At 49.6% G+C, this 19,660-nt stretch overlaps 1 protein-coding gene across 1 annotated transcript in view; it reads right to left on the bottom strand.

The window, feature by feature from the left end:
* Gabbr2 (gamma-aminobutyric acid type B receptor subunit 2) overlaps window positions 1–19,660 on the bottom strand; it is a 353,494-nt gene that overhangs the window by 222,707 nt on the left and 111,127 nt on the right. Inside the window, exon 2 of the mRNA XM_085677181.2 lies at window positions 12,589–12,726. Coding sequence (XP_085533307.1) covers window positions 12,589–12,726 — 138 coding nt within the window. The remainder of the gene's footprint in view (window positions 1–12,588; window positions 12,727–19,660) is intronic.

Here is a 19,660-nt window from a genome sequence, read left to right as displayed (position 1 = left end):
ACATTTATTTACCCTAATTGTTTTATATCCCCATTTAGATATTAGCCTTTTACTCTCTGCTCTTCTTAATCAAGTGCATTCATTAGTTTTCTCATCCACTCAACGAAGCTTTATATTTTAGTGCAACTATAGATGTGCTTTCTTTGACCCCAAAATCCCACTTCTCAGCAGTACATTGGCCTATGTGTACATATGGCCAGCGTTATACCTGATGCCTGGAGCTGATCTAGGCATACATGCGCAGGGTTGGCTGTGTGGGCTCTGGTGCAGCCACACCGAGAAGTGCTATGCATCTATGGAAAGAATAGGGGATGCCACTCTACAGTGAGGAAACCGTGAGGTTGGTGGAACTCGGTGAAAGGGGAAAACCAGAGTCGGGGCAGCAAGCTGTCGGAGAACATGCCCTCTCGTGAAAGAAGGAAGAGAAAGGGATGGAACACACATCTGCCCTTGGGAAACACTTGAGAGATAAATAGTAATCTTTTTAAAAGTATAAATAAAAGATCAGCTATAAGGAGAACACAGATAGCATGGACGGACCCCGGTCAGGGACAGGAGCTCTGCACGGCACCTTCCTGTGTGATTCTTGCCTCTGGAATCAGACAAAAGTTGTATGTATTTGAAAAAGTAAAACCGTTCAACTGGAAGAATTTGATCAACCCCTGGAATCTGAAGGCACAGCAAAGCCATGTGGAGGAGGGCTGGCATGATCCCAAGTCTCCATCTCCATGGTCTCACATGCTCATACGTGCACACGTGTGTACACATGCCACCTCTTGGCTCTAAATTAGCTTACATACATCAGAATACCTTACTCCTGGAGTACAGAGCAATATTCTCTGAGACCACTGTGGTGTCTTTACCACATGTGTGAAAAGGATTGTTAAATTTGTTATCATCGAACATGTCTGTAATTCCCTCAAAATTCCCTTCTCATATTCAGAATCCAGGATCTGAGCTGCACTCACGCTGTGTGGCATTTTGCGTGCTTACTTGAGTCTTTTTTTCCCCTTCTGTCTAGAACATTCTCCTGCCTTTTCATGGATTCTGTTGTTTTCCATGAAATCGATTGCTTTGACGAATACAGGCTGGGCGACTAGCAGCAAGTCTCTCGTGCTCAGTTTAGACATTTTTATTATATTGTAAAGTTCTCTCTTCAAGCTCAGTTCCCTGGAAAAACCCTTAGGAGTAGTGAGTCCCAGTACAGCAAGGGGGAGCCAGCCCAGGCCTCAGGAATTGGCTCTAAAATAGCTTCCACTAGGAAGAATCAGGACTGTTTGAAGAAATGAAGTTTTTTTTTTTAAATTACAGAACTGCAAGACATCTATTGGGAAGTGTGGCAAGAGCGCTTGCTTCTCAAGGCCCTGGGTGCTCTCTCTCACTCTCTTCTCTGTCTCTCTCTCTGTCCTTGTCTCTCTGTCTCTGACTGTCTGTCTGTCTGTCTGTCTGTCTCTCTCAAAGTCTGTCTCTCTGTCCCTGTCTCTCTTTCTGTCTCTGTCTCCCCGTCTCTCGTACACACACACACACACACACACACACACACACACACACACACACAGTCTGCCTCTCTGTCCCTGTCTCTCTTTCTGTCTCTGTCTCCCTGTCTCTCGTACACACACACACACACATACACACAGTCTGTCTCTTTGTCCCTGTCTCTCTTTCTGTCTCTGTCTTTCTGTCTCTTGTATACACACACATACACACAGTCTGTCTCTCTCTGTCCTTGTCTCTGTTTCTGTCTCTGCCTCTCTGTGTGCCTCTCTGTTTCTCTCTCTCTCACACCCACACACATACACACAGAGTCTGTTTCTTTTTGTCTCTCTCTGTCCTTGTCTCTGTTTCTGTCTCTGTCTCTCACACCCACACACGTATACACCCACACATGTATGCACACACACACACACACACACACACACACACTGTCTTTTTCTGTCCCTCTCTGTCCTTGTTTCTCTGTTTCTGTCTCTGTCTCTGTCTCTGTCTCTGTCTCTCTCTCTCTCTCTCTCTCACACACACACACACACACACACACACACACAGGCTTGCACACATGCAGGAAGAAGAAAGGCGGGGAAGCTGTTGCAGCCTAAAGGAGACTCAAGTGTCAAAACAGGGCTCTGGCTCTTGGAGTGGATCCTTGATTATCCTCTTCACCTATAAATAAATGCAATGCAGACATTTTGGGGACAAGAGGAAAATCAGAATACAGACCATCTATTATGTAATGTGACTGTGGCACTGGATTGTTTTGGTCGTGATGAGCCTATTATTATTATGTAAGAGGATACAACCACTCTTAGGGGATTCCTGCTACGGTATCGGGGTGAAACATTATGTCTTCAAACTGCTGTCCAGTGCATCCTCAAAAAATAAGTGGTTGTATTTGGATGAGAATGAGATGGGGAGCTGGTGTGTGTGTGTGTTTGTGGGTGCGCGCACGCGCACACGCTTGAGTGCGTGCAGCACACATGATACAGGTGAAAGGGATAAAGGCAGGTGGAGCAAGATTGGCAAGTGAAAACAGTTGGGGAGTAGGGCAAAGGGTATTCGATATTCAGTGTACTTTAGGGAGAGAGGATTCAGGAGAAATATAAGTAAGAAAACACTCATGTTCTAAAGTGAAAATGTCTACCACAGACAAAGTGTAAACAATCACCACACTTCTGATACACCATGAGCTCCGGGTGCTACTTACACAAAAGAGAGAGAGGCTACCAAAGAATCCTAATCGAAATACAGAGTCTCCTGAAGGCCTCATGGTTTACAGCCAGACACTGGGCGCCTGGCTTTGCAGAGGGAGCTGATGTCACCAAGTAGGATGAACACTGCAGTGGCTTGAACTAGGAAGATGCTGGCGGCAGTGGCGGGGGTGGGGCAGGGTACAGATGTGTTTGTTAGAAGCTGTGGAAAGTCTTCAGCTGTAAATGGGGGTGTACCTTTTTCTGTAGATATGAATGAAGGCTTGGGCCATGCTGCTGTGCTAAAAGCCCTCCCGCCTATTACTGTGAGGACAGCTGCGTGGTTCAGAATCACTGATGGGAGCCCCACCCCCAATACATACTAGGCTAACATGCCATCTTTTCAAACCGTGGGGTGGAACACCCTGTCTGAGAACTTGGGGGAAGCAGAGAAATTGGTGTCTCATTCCCTTTTAGGCATGATGTCTAACTACCTAACCAAGGACTGTTTTTCTCAAGCGGAACCCTGGCTGCTGCATGAGGTTCAGGTCCTCATCATGGAGATACTAAATAATTTAAGATTCTTTGTAAACTGATTCAAAGCAAAAGCCTTCTGTATAATTCACAAGTAATACAAGCTACGTGCTACTAAAACAACCAGGGCATTTACTATAGGACCTCCGGAGTGGAGCTAGGAGTGTATGCTTGGAAGGCTTGGCAGGTGCCCATTCACCAGCAGCTAGCCCATCCAGCCTTGGACCCAAAAGGATCATCTATTTTTATACACAACCACTTATTGGATGGGAAATAAGTTTAAGTGGGGTGTGTACACATGTGTTTGTGCCTTAGTGTGTGTGTACACATACACCTGTGTGCATATTTGCATGTGCCTGTGTGTCTATGTCTGCCTGTTTATGTCTGGGTGGATGTGCTTGTATGTCCCTGTGTGTGTACATCTCTGTGTGTACCCCTCTGTGTATTTTTATCTGTGCCTTACGTTTGTTTCTGTGTGCCTGTATATGCGTGCATATGTCCCTGAATATATGTTCGTATGTCCTTGTATGCTTTTATCTATATGCGTGCCTCTGTAGGTGTGCTTGTGTGTCCCCATGTGTATATCCTTGTGTATATATATGTGCCTGTTTGTGTGGGTGCCTATGTGTCTCTGTATGTGTGCCTGCATGCAATGTTTCACCCCAACACAGCAATACAGTAGCAGGAATCCCCGAAGAATAGTTGCTTTCTCTTATATAACAACAGGATCATCACCACCAAAACAATTCTGTCCCCCCAACCCCTGTGTGTGTGTGTGTGTGTGTGTGTGTGTGCTCTGTCTACACACAGATCAAGAATAACTTCCAATGAGAACCCTTTCCATATGAAGAGCCCTGGGCTAACCTTGATCCTCTATGGATGGGCCTCTACCCATGCAGGCTGCAAAGAAACGGGGTCTAGAGTGTCTATGACCTCTGAGAGCTCAGGGACAGTCACAGCAGTGCAGGGCTGTGTGGCCTCTTTGCACCGTCCTTTCATCTTCCCCCGGAAACCGCCTACCTGGGACAATCTGCATCCCCTCTCCTGCCTCCAGAGCCCTGTGAGTGTTCCTGAGATTGTGTGATGGACAGTAGCCTGGCGGTGCCAGCAGTGATTCAAGAGTCATTTGGGACTCCTCTGGGAGCTCGTTTAGCCTCTCTGTGCCTCAGTTTCCTCCTCTGTGACGTGAGGAGAGCAACTGTCTACTTCATAGGTTTGGCACACGAGGAGGAGAAAGGAGCTCACGTGGTGTTAGGAGCATGGCCTGAGCCAAGGCCATGGTGATGATGGAAGTATGTGGGCTTTGTAACTAGCCACCTAGGCTGGAACAGGCTAAGCAGCAGACCCACATCACTATCACAAACGCCAGCATCTAGTTCTGTTTGCACCTCATTTGTCTGACCTTGGGAAGCACTGTCTGACCTTGGGAAGCACTGTACCTAATATCCTGGGGTCCCATGTGCTTGTACCCCAGCGGGGGGCTCCTTTCCTCCTCCTGTCTCCACCCAGAACATGCCACAGCTGCAGCAACAGCCAGCCGCCACTCTTGTACCATAAGTACTTCGAGTGATTTATTTATCTTAAATGAATTATTTACACCCTTCAGACTTCCAGAAAGCAGTGGAAGTGGCTGATGGGGAAAGGCACATCAGCAGCGAGGCCACTGGAGTTACACACTGGGAGCTGCTGTTACGTTCGATGCCGTGGTCTTGAATTAAAAATGGGGGTCAGAACCTTGAATTGAATCTTCAATCAGATTGACAGGGAAGATACGGGCTGGGTCTGTGGCAAGAATAGATTGGGATCAGCCACGCACTTGAAAGCATCCCGTTCCTTCCTCAGCCAGCTTCTGCTGCTGCTGCTGGAGAAAGCCCAACCACAGCTGTGGGCTTGCCCCCCCTTCCTGGCAGGTTCTCTGCTCCGACTGTATTGTTCTGAGTCACCTTCATGGTTTCTGATAGTTCATTTCTGCACACAACTTTGAATCTAGAGACTAGTGGAGACCTATAAATCCTCAAGAATTACCCCTCCCAACAAGGGCCTGGCTGGCATCTCAGATCACAAGTGCATCAATAGGGCATTGTGGGGATTCACATCTGTAGAGGGCTCCCGCATGGTACACCTCCCCTGTCCTTGAGTCCTTTGCCATGGCCTCCGATGAAGGGCAGGTGTTTTTGCCCCATTTCACAGAGAAGCTCAGTGAGGCTCTGGGGGACCCGCATCTGCCACCCTGCTAGTGAGCGTAGTTAGAGGCTCAGTCATCCTCAACCTCAGGCCTCTGTTCTAACTACTGCACCAGACTGCCAGGTGTCCGCAAGCGTCCCTCTCTTGGGATTTCTTATGATAAGCTGGTCTGGGAAAGCCTGCAAGGGCACACTGCAGGTACTGTGTCTAGTGAGTGACAGGCTAAACAAATGACTCGGCATGAGCCAATGAATGAATGAGTGAGAATGAATGAATGAATGAATGAATGAGTTAGTGAGTGAACCAGTAAGAGGTGAAGTCCCTCCAACTCTTCAACCCTTCCGCCAAATACATGGCAGTTTAGATCCTAAAGGGCTGTGCATCCCAAAGGTCCACGCACAGATGTGGCATGAACTCTGCTCTAACCTCACACACGTGACTGGGACCCTGTTCAGCTCTAGGCTGGACATAGAATGACCTCTAGGCAGGAAGAGACCGACGAGTCGTAGCCATGTCCATGGGGTGCCACAGTATCATGGGGGATACAGAACTGGGCACTGTGATGACATGCCCCTGTGTAGCTAGGCCTGGGGAGGGGAGGGAACACTGAAGCTGGGGGATGGGGGTAATTCACCTGCAAACTCCAGAGAAACCAGGAAAGGTTCCATGGAAGGAACCCAATTTAAAGGCATGCTTTACAAGGAAAAGGAGAGGGAGGGCTGCCTGAGTGGGCAGCTGAGAAAGGCCAAGACCTTCTGGGTAGTCCACCTTAAAGGGCGAAAGGGAAGGAGGGGCAGGCCCCATGGAGTGCTGTGCCCTTCACCTCTCAGCCTTGAAGTTCCTCAGTCCCGTGTCCACAGCGGCTCACAGTTAGCACAGCCGCCGGGATTGGTCCCGCCTGGAGACAGCTCCCATTTCTTTACCATGAAAATCCACCGAGGACTCCTCCTCCCACCTATCAAGAGCACCCAAACCAAAAGTGGCTGGCCTTTCCCTTGCCCTAGGCATGGAATTCTGTCTAGCAGGCTCAGACAACGGGTCTGTATTGGACCTGGCCTCCTATGATCTGGCCAGTGACGACTTTCTGAAGTCCCCATGTTCCTGGGATCTCTCCCACACCTTCCCTCTGCTTGGCCCACAGAGCATGTTAATATTGCTCATTCCTTTCCTTCCCTTCCTTTGTTTTTGATGACTCCAGAAGGTAGAAGCATCTCATAGATTATTAATGTTCTAAATGGCCCCTCTAGAGACCAGTGCCAAGAAAGGCTCCAATCGCCCTGGATCATTGGCTACTGTTCTATTTCTTAGACAGCAGCAATCACAGCAGGAGGAACGCTTCGGTGCCTAATCATACTGCCACCCTAAATGCTTTCCAGTTCGCTGCGCCCTCCATGGCAAGGGCATGGCAGCCATTGGAATTGGGCTGTGGCAGGATGCTGGCCTGGTAGACTTTGACTCCTGGGGGGTTGGAGAGGCAGAAGTGAGAAATTTGAGAGTCCAGCGGCAGAGTCCCCACCCACCCTCAACCCTTCTGCCCTAGAGATCTGCAAGGCCAGGGGAAGCAAGCCTTGCAGCCTATGCAGAGCAGAGAGCAATTTCAAAACTCCCCTCAGATGTCTGTTCCGACTAGAAGAGACACGGTCATGGGAAGAGCAGATCCTGTTTCATCATTCATAAAAATCCTTTCACTTGGCAAGAGAGAGAGGCCCTCGTTCACTCTTACTACACCTGCAAGGAACGCACGTCAGACTTGCAGTTCCCATTTTGAGGAAAAGGGAGTCTGAGAGACAAGACGGCGTTCTCTAGCAAGCCGAGGGGTGGTACTCGAACGGGGAGAAGATGGGTGAGGCCATGCTCCTTCCTACAAATCCAGTGGCGCCTAAGCCCCTCCCAGCCCTGCCATCCTGGAAACCCACCTCAAATCCTACAACCCACAGCTCAGTAGGAAGTGTTTGATTTCTCAGGCAACCTACAGTTTAATAAAATAATCATGCGAGAACATCAAATCAAATCACAAAATTTCTGTTCCTAGGAAGAAAAGGCACCGACTGGCAGTTCAGGGAGACACCGGAATTCGTCAGACAGCAAAGGACCGGGTTCAGGGATTTATGAAGATTTTTGTTTTCTTTTTAATGTCAAAACCAAGCAAGATTTCCACTTTGGGGAAACAGAGTCCTGAATGTACTGGAACTTAGCCGGCAATGAGTCTACAGAATCTGCCTTCTCCTTTGGAATGGCCCCAGGACCTCCACCCAGTCCAACCTCGCAGAGAGCTTATTCAAGGAGAGACAGCTCCTATTGGGGGGGGGGGGTCAGAGCTTTCCTGCTTAAGCTCCTTAGGGCCAGGAGGCAGGAAGGGCTGCAGGGGCATCTTGGGGATGTTTGGAGACAGGCATTTAGCAGTTAATAATCTATCATGAAGCCTTTAAAAGGACAAGCTCCGTGGGATGCAGCTCTTAGGCATCTAGTGTTTGCCTTTCTCACGAGTCACCCTTTAGCCTGACAGGAGCCTGGCCTTATTTTTGTCTTTACCATGGTGGCGGTATAAGCCAAAGCATCCCTTGGCCTGCTCCTGAGAAGTGGGAATACGTCCCATGAAGGATGAACAGGCTCCTGCTGGGTCAAAGGACCACAGCGGCTGAGGGAACAGCATGGACTAAGGCCAGCAGCATGAAGAAGCAGAAGGCAGGTTGAGGAAATGTCCTTGCCCCACCACACAGTGGGGCTTTGCCTTGGTGACACGGGCTAATGTGCCCCAGCCGCGGTCTTTTACAATTGCCCTGTGCCCTCCTTCCCACAGCTGGGCAGCAGCGTTTACTAAGGATCCCTAGAGATGAGTGGTCCTAGTGAGCACCTGGCCACCTAGTCTCCAAGAGCAGAGTACATAGCAGTCACCCGAGCTGCTGGCACTGGGCTGGTCCAGGGTGACGAGTGGGTCATTGAGGGAGTCGATGAATCTTCTAACCTAGCCCTGTAGAGAGTTGAGCCCCAGCGTTTCTTCCTTGAAGCAAGCATATCACCCGCCTCTCACAGGGGCTGCAAGCTGACAGTCTGATCTCTCTGCTCCAGGTTCAGTCTTCCCAGAGCAGACCTGACTGACACCACACCGCTCAGGGCACCTTCAGCTATGAGAGTGTGGTACAGCATTATTCTCAAAGCGCAACTGCCGTCCGTGCCTACTTAGCAAGGGACCGTCATGATTGGGCATATGGAGTGTTGACATTCCCTCCTAGGACTAGGGGGTCAGGGGAGTCATTGGCGCCTCACCTGAGTATCCAGCCCCTCCTCAGAGCCATTTATACGTAGGTCTGCTCTAATTGCTGTGTCCTCATGGCCAAGAGATGGTCCTATCCGTCATATATGAGCCGGAGAAGATGAAGGAACGAAAGGCTTCCGTCTATGTGGCTACAACAAAACCATCATCCTTGCTGAGTGAAGACCTAACAACGAGGCTGCTTTGGGGCTGGTAACTCCTCCCACACATGCTATGTAAATGGTTCAATAGACTCATTGGTTCCCTGGGGTAAGCTGCGGTGGAACCGTACTTTGGTTGGTCACCAGAACTATAGGAAGAGTAGATCTAGTTCACATGTCTCCCAGGGAAGGAATGCTAGCAACCCTATGACGTCATAACCACGGATCGCCTGCAGGTGCTGAAAACCTGATCCCCTCTATCTTCCACCGTGTCTCCTTCCTCTCACACCTGTACCTCAGATCACCAGGCAAACTCCCGGACGGCCATGCAGCTCCAGAGACCCAAACCCTAGCCTCCTCTGCAGTCCCAACATGCTCCCTTCTTTGATGTCCAGCTAGCTCCTTCCTGCTTATACCCTAGTTGGTCTCACCCTTTGTGATGCCCAGATTAGAGCCCTGTGTTATGTCCAGGGCCTGCCTGGGATGGAAGTGGAATCAAGTTACCCTTCCCTGGTCCTCACGTTGAGGTGTGGAAATTTAGGTTCCTAGTGACTGAGTGACTCAGAACAGGACAAACACAGTATGAGCTTCCCTCACGGCAGGCCTGAATCTAGAGACGCAGCGGAAGGCAAAAGTTAAAATTAACCTGTTTCAGCACCAGCATGGGTTTTCGCCCCAGTGATGTGTGAATCCCTATTTTTTTGTGGCCCAAGAAATGGAAGCGGTTTATTCCCATTCCAGCGGGTCTCTGTCCAGATCGTGTCCCACACCCTCAAGGGCACTCAGAGCTCCTTGTGCAGCCCACTCCCCAGAGCCCAGTCCTGAAATGACTCAAAGCATTCAAATTCTTCAGCAGCTGCAGGCCCACCCACCCTTTGCGGGTGAGCTCAGCCTCCGGAAAGGGCAGAGGCAGCTTGGGAAACTCATAGTTTGGATCCTGACAAATGGGTGTTCAGTTCCTGCGAGTGAAGGAGAGAGGAAGATTTCCAGGCTACCAGGCCACTCCCACCAGGATCTAGATCTGCCTTCCTTCCCACACTGAGACTCCACAAGGCGAGAGAAGAATGACTCCCTTGGGCTCAGTTTACCATTCTGCCTCCCAAATCACTGAAGCACACAGATCTGTCCAGCACGGCCCACTTCCCAGGTGTCCGGGTCCTTTCACTTCTGCATCTCACCAGAACCCTTGAACCTGGTCCTCGGACCTGGAAAGTGGTGGGTTGCATTTGAGTGCCATCCAAGAAGCTGGTCACAGATGTACAGCAAATTCGAAACAGGGTGGGGGAGACAGAGCTGGCAGGCTTGCACGCCTAGTGGTCCTATAGCCAAGGCCGCAGTTACCATGGGCTCTCTATGGAGGCTTTGTGTTCTTCAGCCTAGCTGTCCTCTGTCCTTAGCTCCGTGTTTATGGAGCCTCCCGCGATCAAGAGCGAAGTTCAGAAAAGGCAAGGGACTGGGCTAAGGTTTTCTAACAGCTGGGGACACCCTGGGGCTTAAAGGCAGGCTCTCACACACCCTGCCCTGTTCTCGCTCCCTGGATGCTATGAAGTTTGGTGTGTCTAGCCTCCGCTCCTGTTGCAGAGGCCCACACTTAGCCGCATGAAGGAGCATAGCTACCCAAGCCCACCCACATTCCCACCTCCTGATATTGTATCCCCCCAGCAGTGCTTGCCTCTGTATCACCATCTGTTGTCATGTTCTCTGGTCTCCGCAGTAACTCTGTCACCTGCCAGGAAAGCTCATGTGAGCCCGGCTCAGCGGGCCACCAGTACCGCACCACGCCTCTGCCATGGTTCCTACCTCATCTCCTCTCTCGAAAGCTTGGACTCTGTCTAAAGTGCCCAAGGCAGGCAGACCTCGGGGACTCAGGGAAGATTCCCATTGGTGCTCTGTCACTGTCTTGACTGCTCAGCTCCAGCTCTGCAGCCCCTGAGCCCTGACTTCTGTTCTCAGACATGGAGACTCTTCCTCCTTACTGGCTGCCTGTCTGAATTTGCCATCCCACTCAAGGACAGCGATGTACTTGTCCCAGCAGCCCTTTCCAATCCTTCAGATCACAGATTCAGTGTTTCTGTCTCCCAGAGGCCTTTGCCGAGGGCCCACATAGTCACTATTTAACCCCTGCTTACTTTGAGCACAGCTCTGTCTTCTTACAATTTTATTTCAATGGCCGGCCTAGTTGAATTTAATTTTGGCCTTACCACTCATTAACTGTGAATCCTCAGGCAAGCTCAGTAGCCCCCGTGTGTCTCAGTTTTCATGTATATAAAATGGGGATGATAATAGACCAGTAATGAAGACTGAATTAATGCACATTATGGCTCAGAACAGTGTCTGGTGCATGGCAGGCTGCAGAGACAACACTTAGAATTACTGTTACTTCCTTGCTTATTGCTTGGCCTCTTCTTAGTATGCAAGCAGCTCTGACATAAGGACCATTTCCGCCCCTCAGTTCTACATCCCCAGTGCCTACCAGAATTCTAAGCAGAAAGGAAGTTGCCCCAAACAACTTGGTTGTTTGAAATGAAGGAAGATAGATGATAAATGGATGGGTAGATGGAGAGATGAGTAGATGGGTAGCTGGATAGATGGGAAGCTGGATGGATGATGGATACATGGATTGATGGAGGGGTGAATAAATGATGGATGAACTGATAGAGGGATAAATAGATAATGGATGGATGGATGGATGGATAGATGGATGGATGGATGAATAGATGGATGAATGAATGGATGGGTAGATAGATGGATGGATGAATGGATGGGTGGAAGGATGAATTGATGGATTAATAGATGGATGAATGAATGGATGGATAGATGGATGGATGAATGGATGGATAGATGGATGGATGAATGAATAGATGGATGGATGCATGGATGGATGGATGGATGGATGGATGGATGAATAGATGGATGGATGCATGGATGGATGGATGGATGGATGGATGGATGGATGGATGGAATGCACATAGGTCACCACCACTCATCCTCATGGTCATATCTTTCTCTACTTTTTCTTTCCTTTTCCAAGTAACAGCTCTCACTGTTGAGCCTCATCTACAACCAACTATACACCCACTGAAACATTCAATGGTGTAAAATTAAGCCGTCGTAAATAAAAAACCAACACCTGGCCAGGAGCCTATGAATGGTTGAATGAAGAAAGGGGCAGTCTCACTGGTCAAAGGAGAACTTCAATGTTCGGTAAGGAAAGGCTGCAGACATCTGACATATGGTCCAGCGGGTGGACTCAGAGGCAGCCCTGGGTTCATGTGGGGTTGTTGTTGTCTGGAGGATGGTAATGGTGCTACCTGATGGGGGCGGGGCTGTCTGGGGGTGGTACTGCCCCAGTGCTACCTGATGGGGGCAGGGCTGTCTGGGGGTGGTACTGTCCCAGTGCTACCTGATGGGGGTGGGACTGTCTGGGGGTGGTACTGCCCCAGTGCTACCTGAGGCATGGTGCTGTCTAAGAGCAGCACTGTGGAGTAAGTGGCAAGAGCAGGGAGAGAATCATCTGCATAGGCAAATTTATAGAATTTTAGGGACCCGAATGTCTGGCCAGGGAGTCAGCAGCACCGCGGCTTCAGACACATGAGCTGGTACACACAGTTTAAGGACCCTTAGTATGTTCAATGGATGGACAGGTCAGGCAGGGGTCAGGGCAGTGAGTGGCTGTGCAGCTTAGGAACCACATTAGGCAAGGCCCATTCCTGCTAAGTCTTGCAGCCCACAAAGACAATTCCCCTGTGAGTGGGGTAGGGGGTTCCAGCCTTACCTGCACCAGATTCCAGCCTTGGAGGGACTCGGCGATGATAGATGTGACAGATGGACAGACGCCTCCAAACACCATCAAGTGGTTCGGCCCATACTTTATTGCATCGTAGAAGGCTTTCAGGCCCTTTGCATTGTCACACTGGGGAGAAACAAAGAAAGAGCAAGGCCCAAATTAGACACAGGTTCTAAACCAAAAGCCCCATAGTGGGGTCAGACCGTCAACCTGAGAATAGGGAGGTGTTGGGTACCACATCCCAGATCTTCTCTAAGCTCCCTTAAAACCCAGCCCCCAGCCATCTCCTTTACACACAGAGGAAAACCACTCCCTCCACAGTGGCCTTTCCACATTTTAAAAGATGAGGCCACACTCTGGCTATTGTGAAAACAGCCGAGAACAAGTGTTGACAGGACGTGAAGAAACCGCAAGCTCCGTACACTAGCGGTGATGACATGAAACAGTTACACCGAGGAAAACAGTATGTCTACCCCCAAAAGTCAAAGAAGAATTACCATACGGTACAGTAACTCTATTTCTAGATGGGAACCCTAAAGAACTGAGAGGAAGGACTCAAAGATATCTGTACCCCGTGTTCAGAGCAGGACCAGTCCCACAACAGCCCAAAGGCAGAAGCATCACAAAGTCCATCAACAAACGCAGGAACAAACAGACTGTGGTACATGCCCCCTGTGGAATATCATTCAGCCTTAAAGAGGGAAGACATTCGGACGCACGATACAGCTAAATTAATGGCAAAAAAAGGAGATGTATCTGATGTGGCCACACTGGAAAGGAGGAGAAAGGGAGTCAGTGACCCCCCCCCCCCAGCTCATCTTTAGAGTCCTGAACTGAGACTGAAGGTTAACTAGGGGACTGGGGATGGGCGCATCGAAGCAGCTTGCTCATGGTGTGGTCCCCACCCGCCACCCATCTACAGTTGTCTGGGCTTCCACCCCACCCTGCAAGGTGGTCTCACAAGTTGCTAGAACTGTGACGTCTCTTTTTTGAGACAAGCTCCTCTTCTAACTGCCAGCAAGCGCTCAATCTCCTCCTCCTCCTGGCGTGAGATTCCTGGGGGAGCCCCATTACTTTGGGCTCCATTATTTCAATAGTCTGATAGTCAGATTGAGGAACAAAAAAAGTGTCTCTTTTAAAAGACCTTCATTTTTGACAGGCCGGTTACTGAATGATTCTACTCACTTGAAGTACCACAAGTGGACAAATTCATAGAAGCACGAAATACAGTTGTGGTTTCGGAGGTAGGAGTGGGGATCACTGCTCAATAGGCCAAGGGCTTGAGTGTGGGACTCTGGCAAAGGTCTGGGGACGAATGCTGTGACAATGTGAATGCACTGAATGTCGCAAGACACTAGAACAATGTTCAAAACGGTAACTCGATGTGGTGTGCACTTGTCACACCACGCAGGCAGGCGGGGGCGGGGGCTGGAGAGGAAAGATGCTGTGCATCTCGAGAAGAGAATTCAGCAGCGCAACCTTGCCGTTCTGTACTCAGTCTGGAGCTGGTTGCTAAGGGCCCAGCTCTGCTCAGGACTAGAAAGAAAACCTGACCCAGGACATATACCAGGGCACCCCAAGGAAGAAAAGGCAAGAGGAAAAACCTGGCAGCAATCCTTATGGCCCCCTCTTCCCTTCCAGCTCTCCCTCTCAGCTAGTGGGCAGCTCCCTGTCAACAGAGGATGCCTCCCAGCCTGGAGCTCAGCATCACTGTGCTCTGAGAAACATGAATTCCTCCTTCTCACCCCACTGCCTTCCCTGCTCTTAAAGGTGAGAGGTCTACCAGAGTGCAAGTCTCAAAAGGAGAATAACCCCTCTCCCCGTGACAATGGAGCCTAACGCACACCACTTAAGAGCACTGGTTGTTCTTTCAGAGGACCAGGGTTCAATTCCCAGCACCCACATGGCAGCTCACAGCTGTCTAACTCTAGTTTCAGGGAATCCAACACTGTCTTCTGGCTTCCACAGGCACATGGTGCTCAGATATACACGCAAACAAAACACCTATAAACATAAAATAGTTTTTACAGATTAAAAGAAAACTAGCACACTTATAGATCAAAAAAATCTTTGAAAACCAGTGTATGGTACTAGCTGTTGGAACCTGTAAAGATCTGGGCCCCAGACAACCGGCAGGCATCCATCCCTCCAGCCAGACGACCCTCCAGCAGGGCAGTTAGAAAACACTCGGGTACTTGTGGGAAGAACCACAGAGTCACGGCTCTGTGCTGTTCACAGGGCTGGGAGAACATTCGGGATTCTCATCACAGCGAGAGCTCTGCTTCTCAGGATGCCATACTCCCCTCTCCCTTCTGCTCGCCCGGCCAGGCCTCCCCAGCCTCCTCCAGATCCCTGAAGTCAAAGGCATCTCTTTCTGGGCTCTGGGTTACTGCACCTGTTGCTTCCTTTGCCAGAAACACATTTCCAGCTGACCTCTCACCAATCGGGCCTCCTGACCAATGGTACCCAACCCCCACCACTGTCTAAACAGTTATGTCCAACCAGTGACTCTGAGGCCCCACCCAGCCCATGATAGCTATGAATCAAATCCAACATCAAGTCAAAGGTTTACTTAGAACATTATGAGATTTCTTTGTGATTCTTTGGGGGGGTTTCTGCAGTGCGAACTTTTGGATGATACCATGTTGCTGTACCAAAGGTTGGCCTCTAACAATCACACACACACACACACACACACACACACACACACACACACACACACACACACATATATATGATATATATTTTTTTTTCGATAATCATCCTATATTTTGTTTGTCTGTCTGGATGCAGACCGTAGGGCATGGGCTTCACCGTGGTCTGCTCAGGGCTTCAATCTGGATTCCGTGAGGAGAGAGTAAGTGTGGAGAGCCCCGGACTATCCCCAGTGCTTTCTGTTTGCACACCTGTCTCCTTTGCCTTTTTGCACTCTCAGGGATTGTCCCCATGCTAGCTTTGCACACACTAGGCCAGTGCTGCACCACTGAACTACACCACGGCCCTCTTTAGGCTTCGTTCTGTGCCTGAGTCTCCCTAAGTTGCCCGGGCTGGTTCTCCTGCTTCAGCCTCCTGAAAAGAGAAGCTGAGATGATGGGCCCTGAACCACCACACCCACCCTGTGTCTCTCTGTCTGTCCACTGTTCTTTGTCTCCTTTCTTCTCGCTTATTCCCACGGTCCCCGTAAGTGGCCATTATAGGGGTAGAGCAGGTGTCAGCACAGAGGATAACCCCATCCAGAAACTCTGGCCTCAGACCTCAGAGGCTGTGAGTTGGGCTACGTGGTGTCCACTTTGTGCGGTGGATAGCACTTAGGGGCAGATCAGTCCACAGACTCAAGGAGAGCCACGGGGATGCTCTGAGAGAAGGCAGCATATGGTGCAGGGTCAGAAAATCCGCAAGAAGAGAATCAGGAAAGAGAAACAATCCAGCCCTGTGCACGCATGTGCGTATGCATGCATGCACACATACACTGACTGAAGAGGACTCGAGCCCTGGAGAAGGGGGAGGGAGGACCCTCACTGCCCCCTTGGGGAGTTCGGACTGCAGCCTGTAGATAACTTAGAGAATTCGACTTTCACATCTTCATTTGATTTTGGAGCTGGAAATGTAACTTAGTTGGTAGAGTCCTTGCCTGACATGTGAGAGGTCTTGGTTCAAGCCTCGCCACTGCATAACCGGCTGGGGTGCTGCTCCTCTGAAATCCTGAGCTTGGTTGGGGACTCGCTACACAGTGAGTTTAAGGCCAGTCCGGGGTCCCAGACACCCAGGTATATAAACAAACAAACAATAAACAAGTGGACCAATCTGGGGGGGGGAGTAATCAAGAAAGAAGAGGGGAGGGAAAGGGAAGAAGTCAGGCAACGATAGAGAGGAAATCTCCCCCTTTGTGTTTCTCGGGGTCCTGAGCTAACTAGCTGACTCCACTCGGCCGCCGAGGGCGCCCCACCCTCCGCAGAGCAGAAGTGTGTAGACACAGCAGCTCAGGGTTCATTTATCTGCCCTGATTTCCCAAGCCGTTTCTGGTTTGAATACATATCTGAAAGGGATTTTCTTGTGTTCTCATCTAATGACAATTACAATGCAGAGCCACAAGATCTATCGTCAGAGCTGCGTGAAAACAATATTAAGGACAAAGAGCTTTTCATACTTGTTTGCTTAGCAACATCACCCATCTGCCCAAGACGCTGCATTAGCAACAGGGCTGGCTGCTCCCAGACACACAGCTCCTGGCTTGGTCAGCTCACAAATTTCGGCACATCTGACAACCCCTTCCCTTACTGCAGCTGGAAGACTCTCCCAAGGTCACCGAATGTTTTGCCTGCCTCAATTTTCGCCAGACTAGGAAATGGCAGATAGGGTTTTGGCTCCAAAGGTCTTCACTCTGGAGTGTTACTCCCAGGAATATCATTTTCTGGCAGAAGGGATTTTGCTCATGTAATTGAGGTACTAATTAGCTGACCTTAAATTAAGATCCACGTGAACTAGCCGTAGTCCCACAAGCCCTTAACAGCAGAGATGGTTGGCTGAGAGCAACAGGGAAATTAGAGATTGGAAGCCTGACAGGATCTTTGCGGCCTTGCGGTTTAGAGGTGAAGAGGGGCCAGGCGTCAAGGAGAGTAGGGCTTGGTTCTGCAACGGCAAGAACCTCAGTCTCGGGCTGGAAAGATGGGTCAGCCGTTAAGAGAGCTTGCTGCTCTTCAGAGGACCCAGGTTCAGTTTCCAACACCACATTGGGTGGTTCACGGTGCCCTCTTCTGGCCTCCATGAACACAAGACATGTACACAGTGCACATACATACATACACATACATACACATGCATACACATGCATACACATACATACACATACATACACATGCATACACATACATACACATACATACATACATATAGGAACTCACACATACACAGAAAATTAAAAAAAAAACATGCTTAAAGATTCTGGATTCTGCCAGGAACTGAAGCTGATATTGAAGCAGACCCTTCTCCAACTATTGTATTCAGAGCCAGCCCTGCATCTGGCACCGCGTGGGGAGTCACAGTCACTAGGGAGGTGGAAGCAGCCTGTTTGGACAACTTAGCCTGTCTCAAACTAGCCAAACAGATTGTAAAGGGCTGAGGATTTAGTCCGCGCACAGAGTACTTTCTTAGCTTCTGCAAGGTGTTGAGTTCAACTCCTAGTATAACCAAAATAAATAAACATACAAAAATAAAGGCGCTGCCTGATGATGTCATAGGAAGCTCCAAGTACAGGGCTCCACAGAGCTATGCCTGCAGGCCTGGCACAGATCTGTGAGCTAGCAGATGAGTGGGGTTTAAACCACCATGGTCGTAGTGTTCTGTTGCAGCCAGAAAAGAAGCTAATGCCTTCAGGCAGAATGAGCAAAACAAGGTTGGTATAGTGCGTTTAAAGAACTGGCGCTGTGTGCATAGGCCAGGTCCTTCCCGGTCTACACGGTGCCAAAGCTGTTTTCTCTATAAAGTAATTGGTAGTGGGAGGTCTTGTTTCAAATGTGCTGATGTGGCAAAATAAATATCCCTGTGCCCTCCTTAGCCTTTTGTCCCCAGTCCATTTTCTTCATGTGTGAATCTAGGTGATGTAATCTACCCCCCGCCCCCCGCACTTCTCCTGTTGTAGGGGAAGCTGAGGACCAAAGAGGAGGATCTGTCCTCCATCTCGCCAGGGTTAGGAGGGGACTTCTGATTCCCAGTTTAGAGGTTTCTAATAATTAGTGAACTCAGCAAGTGAAGAGAAGGTTAAAGCTAAGTGTTCAAAAAAGACCATTTCCTCTAGACAGTGCTGTAAGCCGGGACCTCCTCTGTGTCAGAGCTCTTGGCCTAAGGCGGGAGAACTCACCTACTGGAGACTAAGACCCTTCCTCCCGACAAGAGTACTAAAGTCACCCAAAGGAATCATTGCCTTCCTCGCACCTTTTCCTCCACATCCTGTGTGCATAGTGTAGCTAATTTGTGTACATGAAAGCGTGTGCGTGCGCACGCGTGTGTATGCATGTGAATACACGTGTGTGCATGTGCATGTGTGCATGCATGTGAATACACGCACGCACGCAATGTGTGTGTGTGTGTGTGTATGTGTATGTGTATGTGTGTGGGCTAGATATTGACATCTGTCTTTGCTCTCTTTTTCTCTGGGCGAGTTAGTTTCTGTCAACTTGACACAAGCTAGAGATATCTGGGAAGGGGCATGCTCAGTTAGGAACTGCCTCTGTCAGATTGGCTTGTACGCACGTCTGCAGGGGCATTTTCCTGACTGCTTTTGACGAGGAGAGTCTGGTCCACTGTGGGCAGTGCCAACTCTGAGCAGGTGGTCCTGGGTTGTGTGAGGAATGTAGATGATTGTAAGCCTCAGAGCCAGCCAGAAAGCAGTGTTCCTCCATAACTGCGGCAGTTTCTGCCTCCCTTCTGTGGATGAGGAACTATAATGACCTGGAAGCCAGATTAACCCCTTTCTCCCCAAGCTGCTTTTGATCATGGTGTATATCACAGAAGCAGGAAAATAGCTAGGATATACTCTAATTATATTTTTAAATAGAGCCTCTCATTAAACCGGGAGCTAAGAGTTAGCTATCCTGGCTAGACAGTGAGCTCTAGAGATCCACCTGTCTCTGCCCAGCCCTCGCTCTCAGTTCTGGACACATGCCACTGTGGCAGACTTCTGTGTGAGTGGGTGCTGGGGATCTGAACTCAGGCCTCAGGCGTGCATAACAGGTACTTTTCCAACTGAGCAACCTCCCAGCCTCTATTTTTTTCCTCTTCAATTTCTTTTTCTATTGGGGGTGGAGGAATATAGCATGTTGTGGCACGTATCTGGAGAACAGAGAGTGATTTGTAGAGTCAGTTCTATTCACCCAGTTTTATGTGGGTTTTGGGAATTGAACTCAGCTCTTCGGGCTTGGTGGTAAGCACCTTTACCCATCAAGCCATCTTAGCGGCCTTCTTTTTTCTTTCTTGAGTAAGTGTCTCACTACATAGCACAGGCTGGCATGGAATTCCAGATGTGTACCAGGCTGGCTTCACCTTGATTCTCCCACATGCGGAA

This window comes from Myodes glareolus, chromosome 16, assembly GCF_982192425.1.
Source record: "Myodes glareolus chromosome 16, mMyoGla1.1, whole genome shotgun sequence".
Lineage (NCBI taxonomy): Eukaryota > Metazoa > Chordata > Mammalia > Rodentia > Cricetidae > Myodes > Myodes glareolus.
Note: the sequence above shows the minus strand (reverse complement) of the source record. Positions and strands in the feature narration are given on the sequence as shown.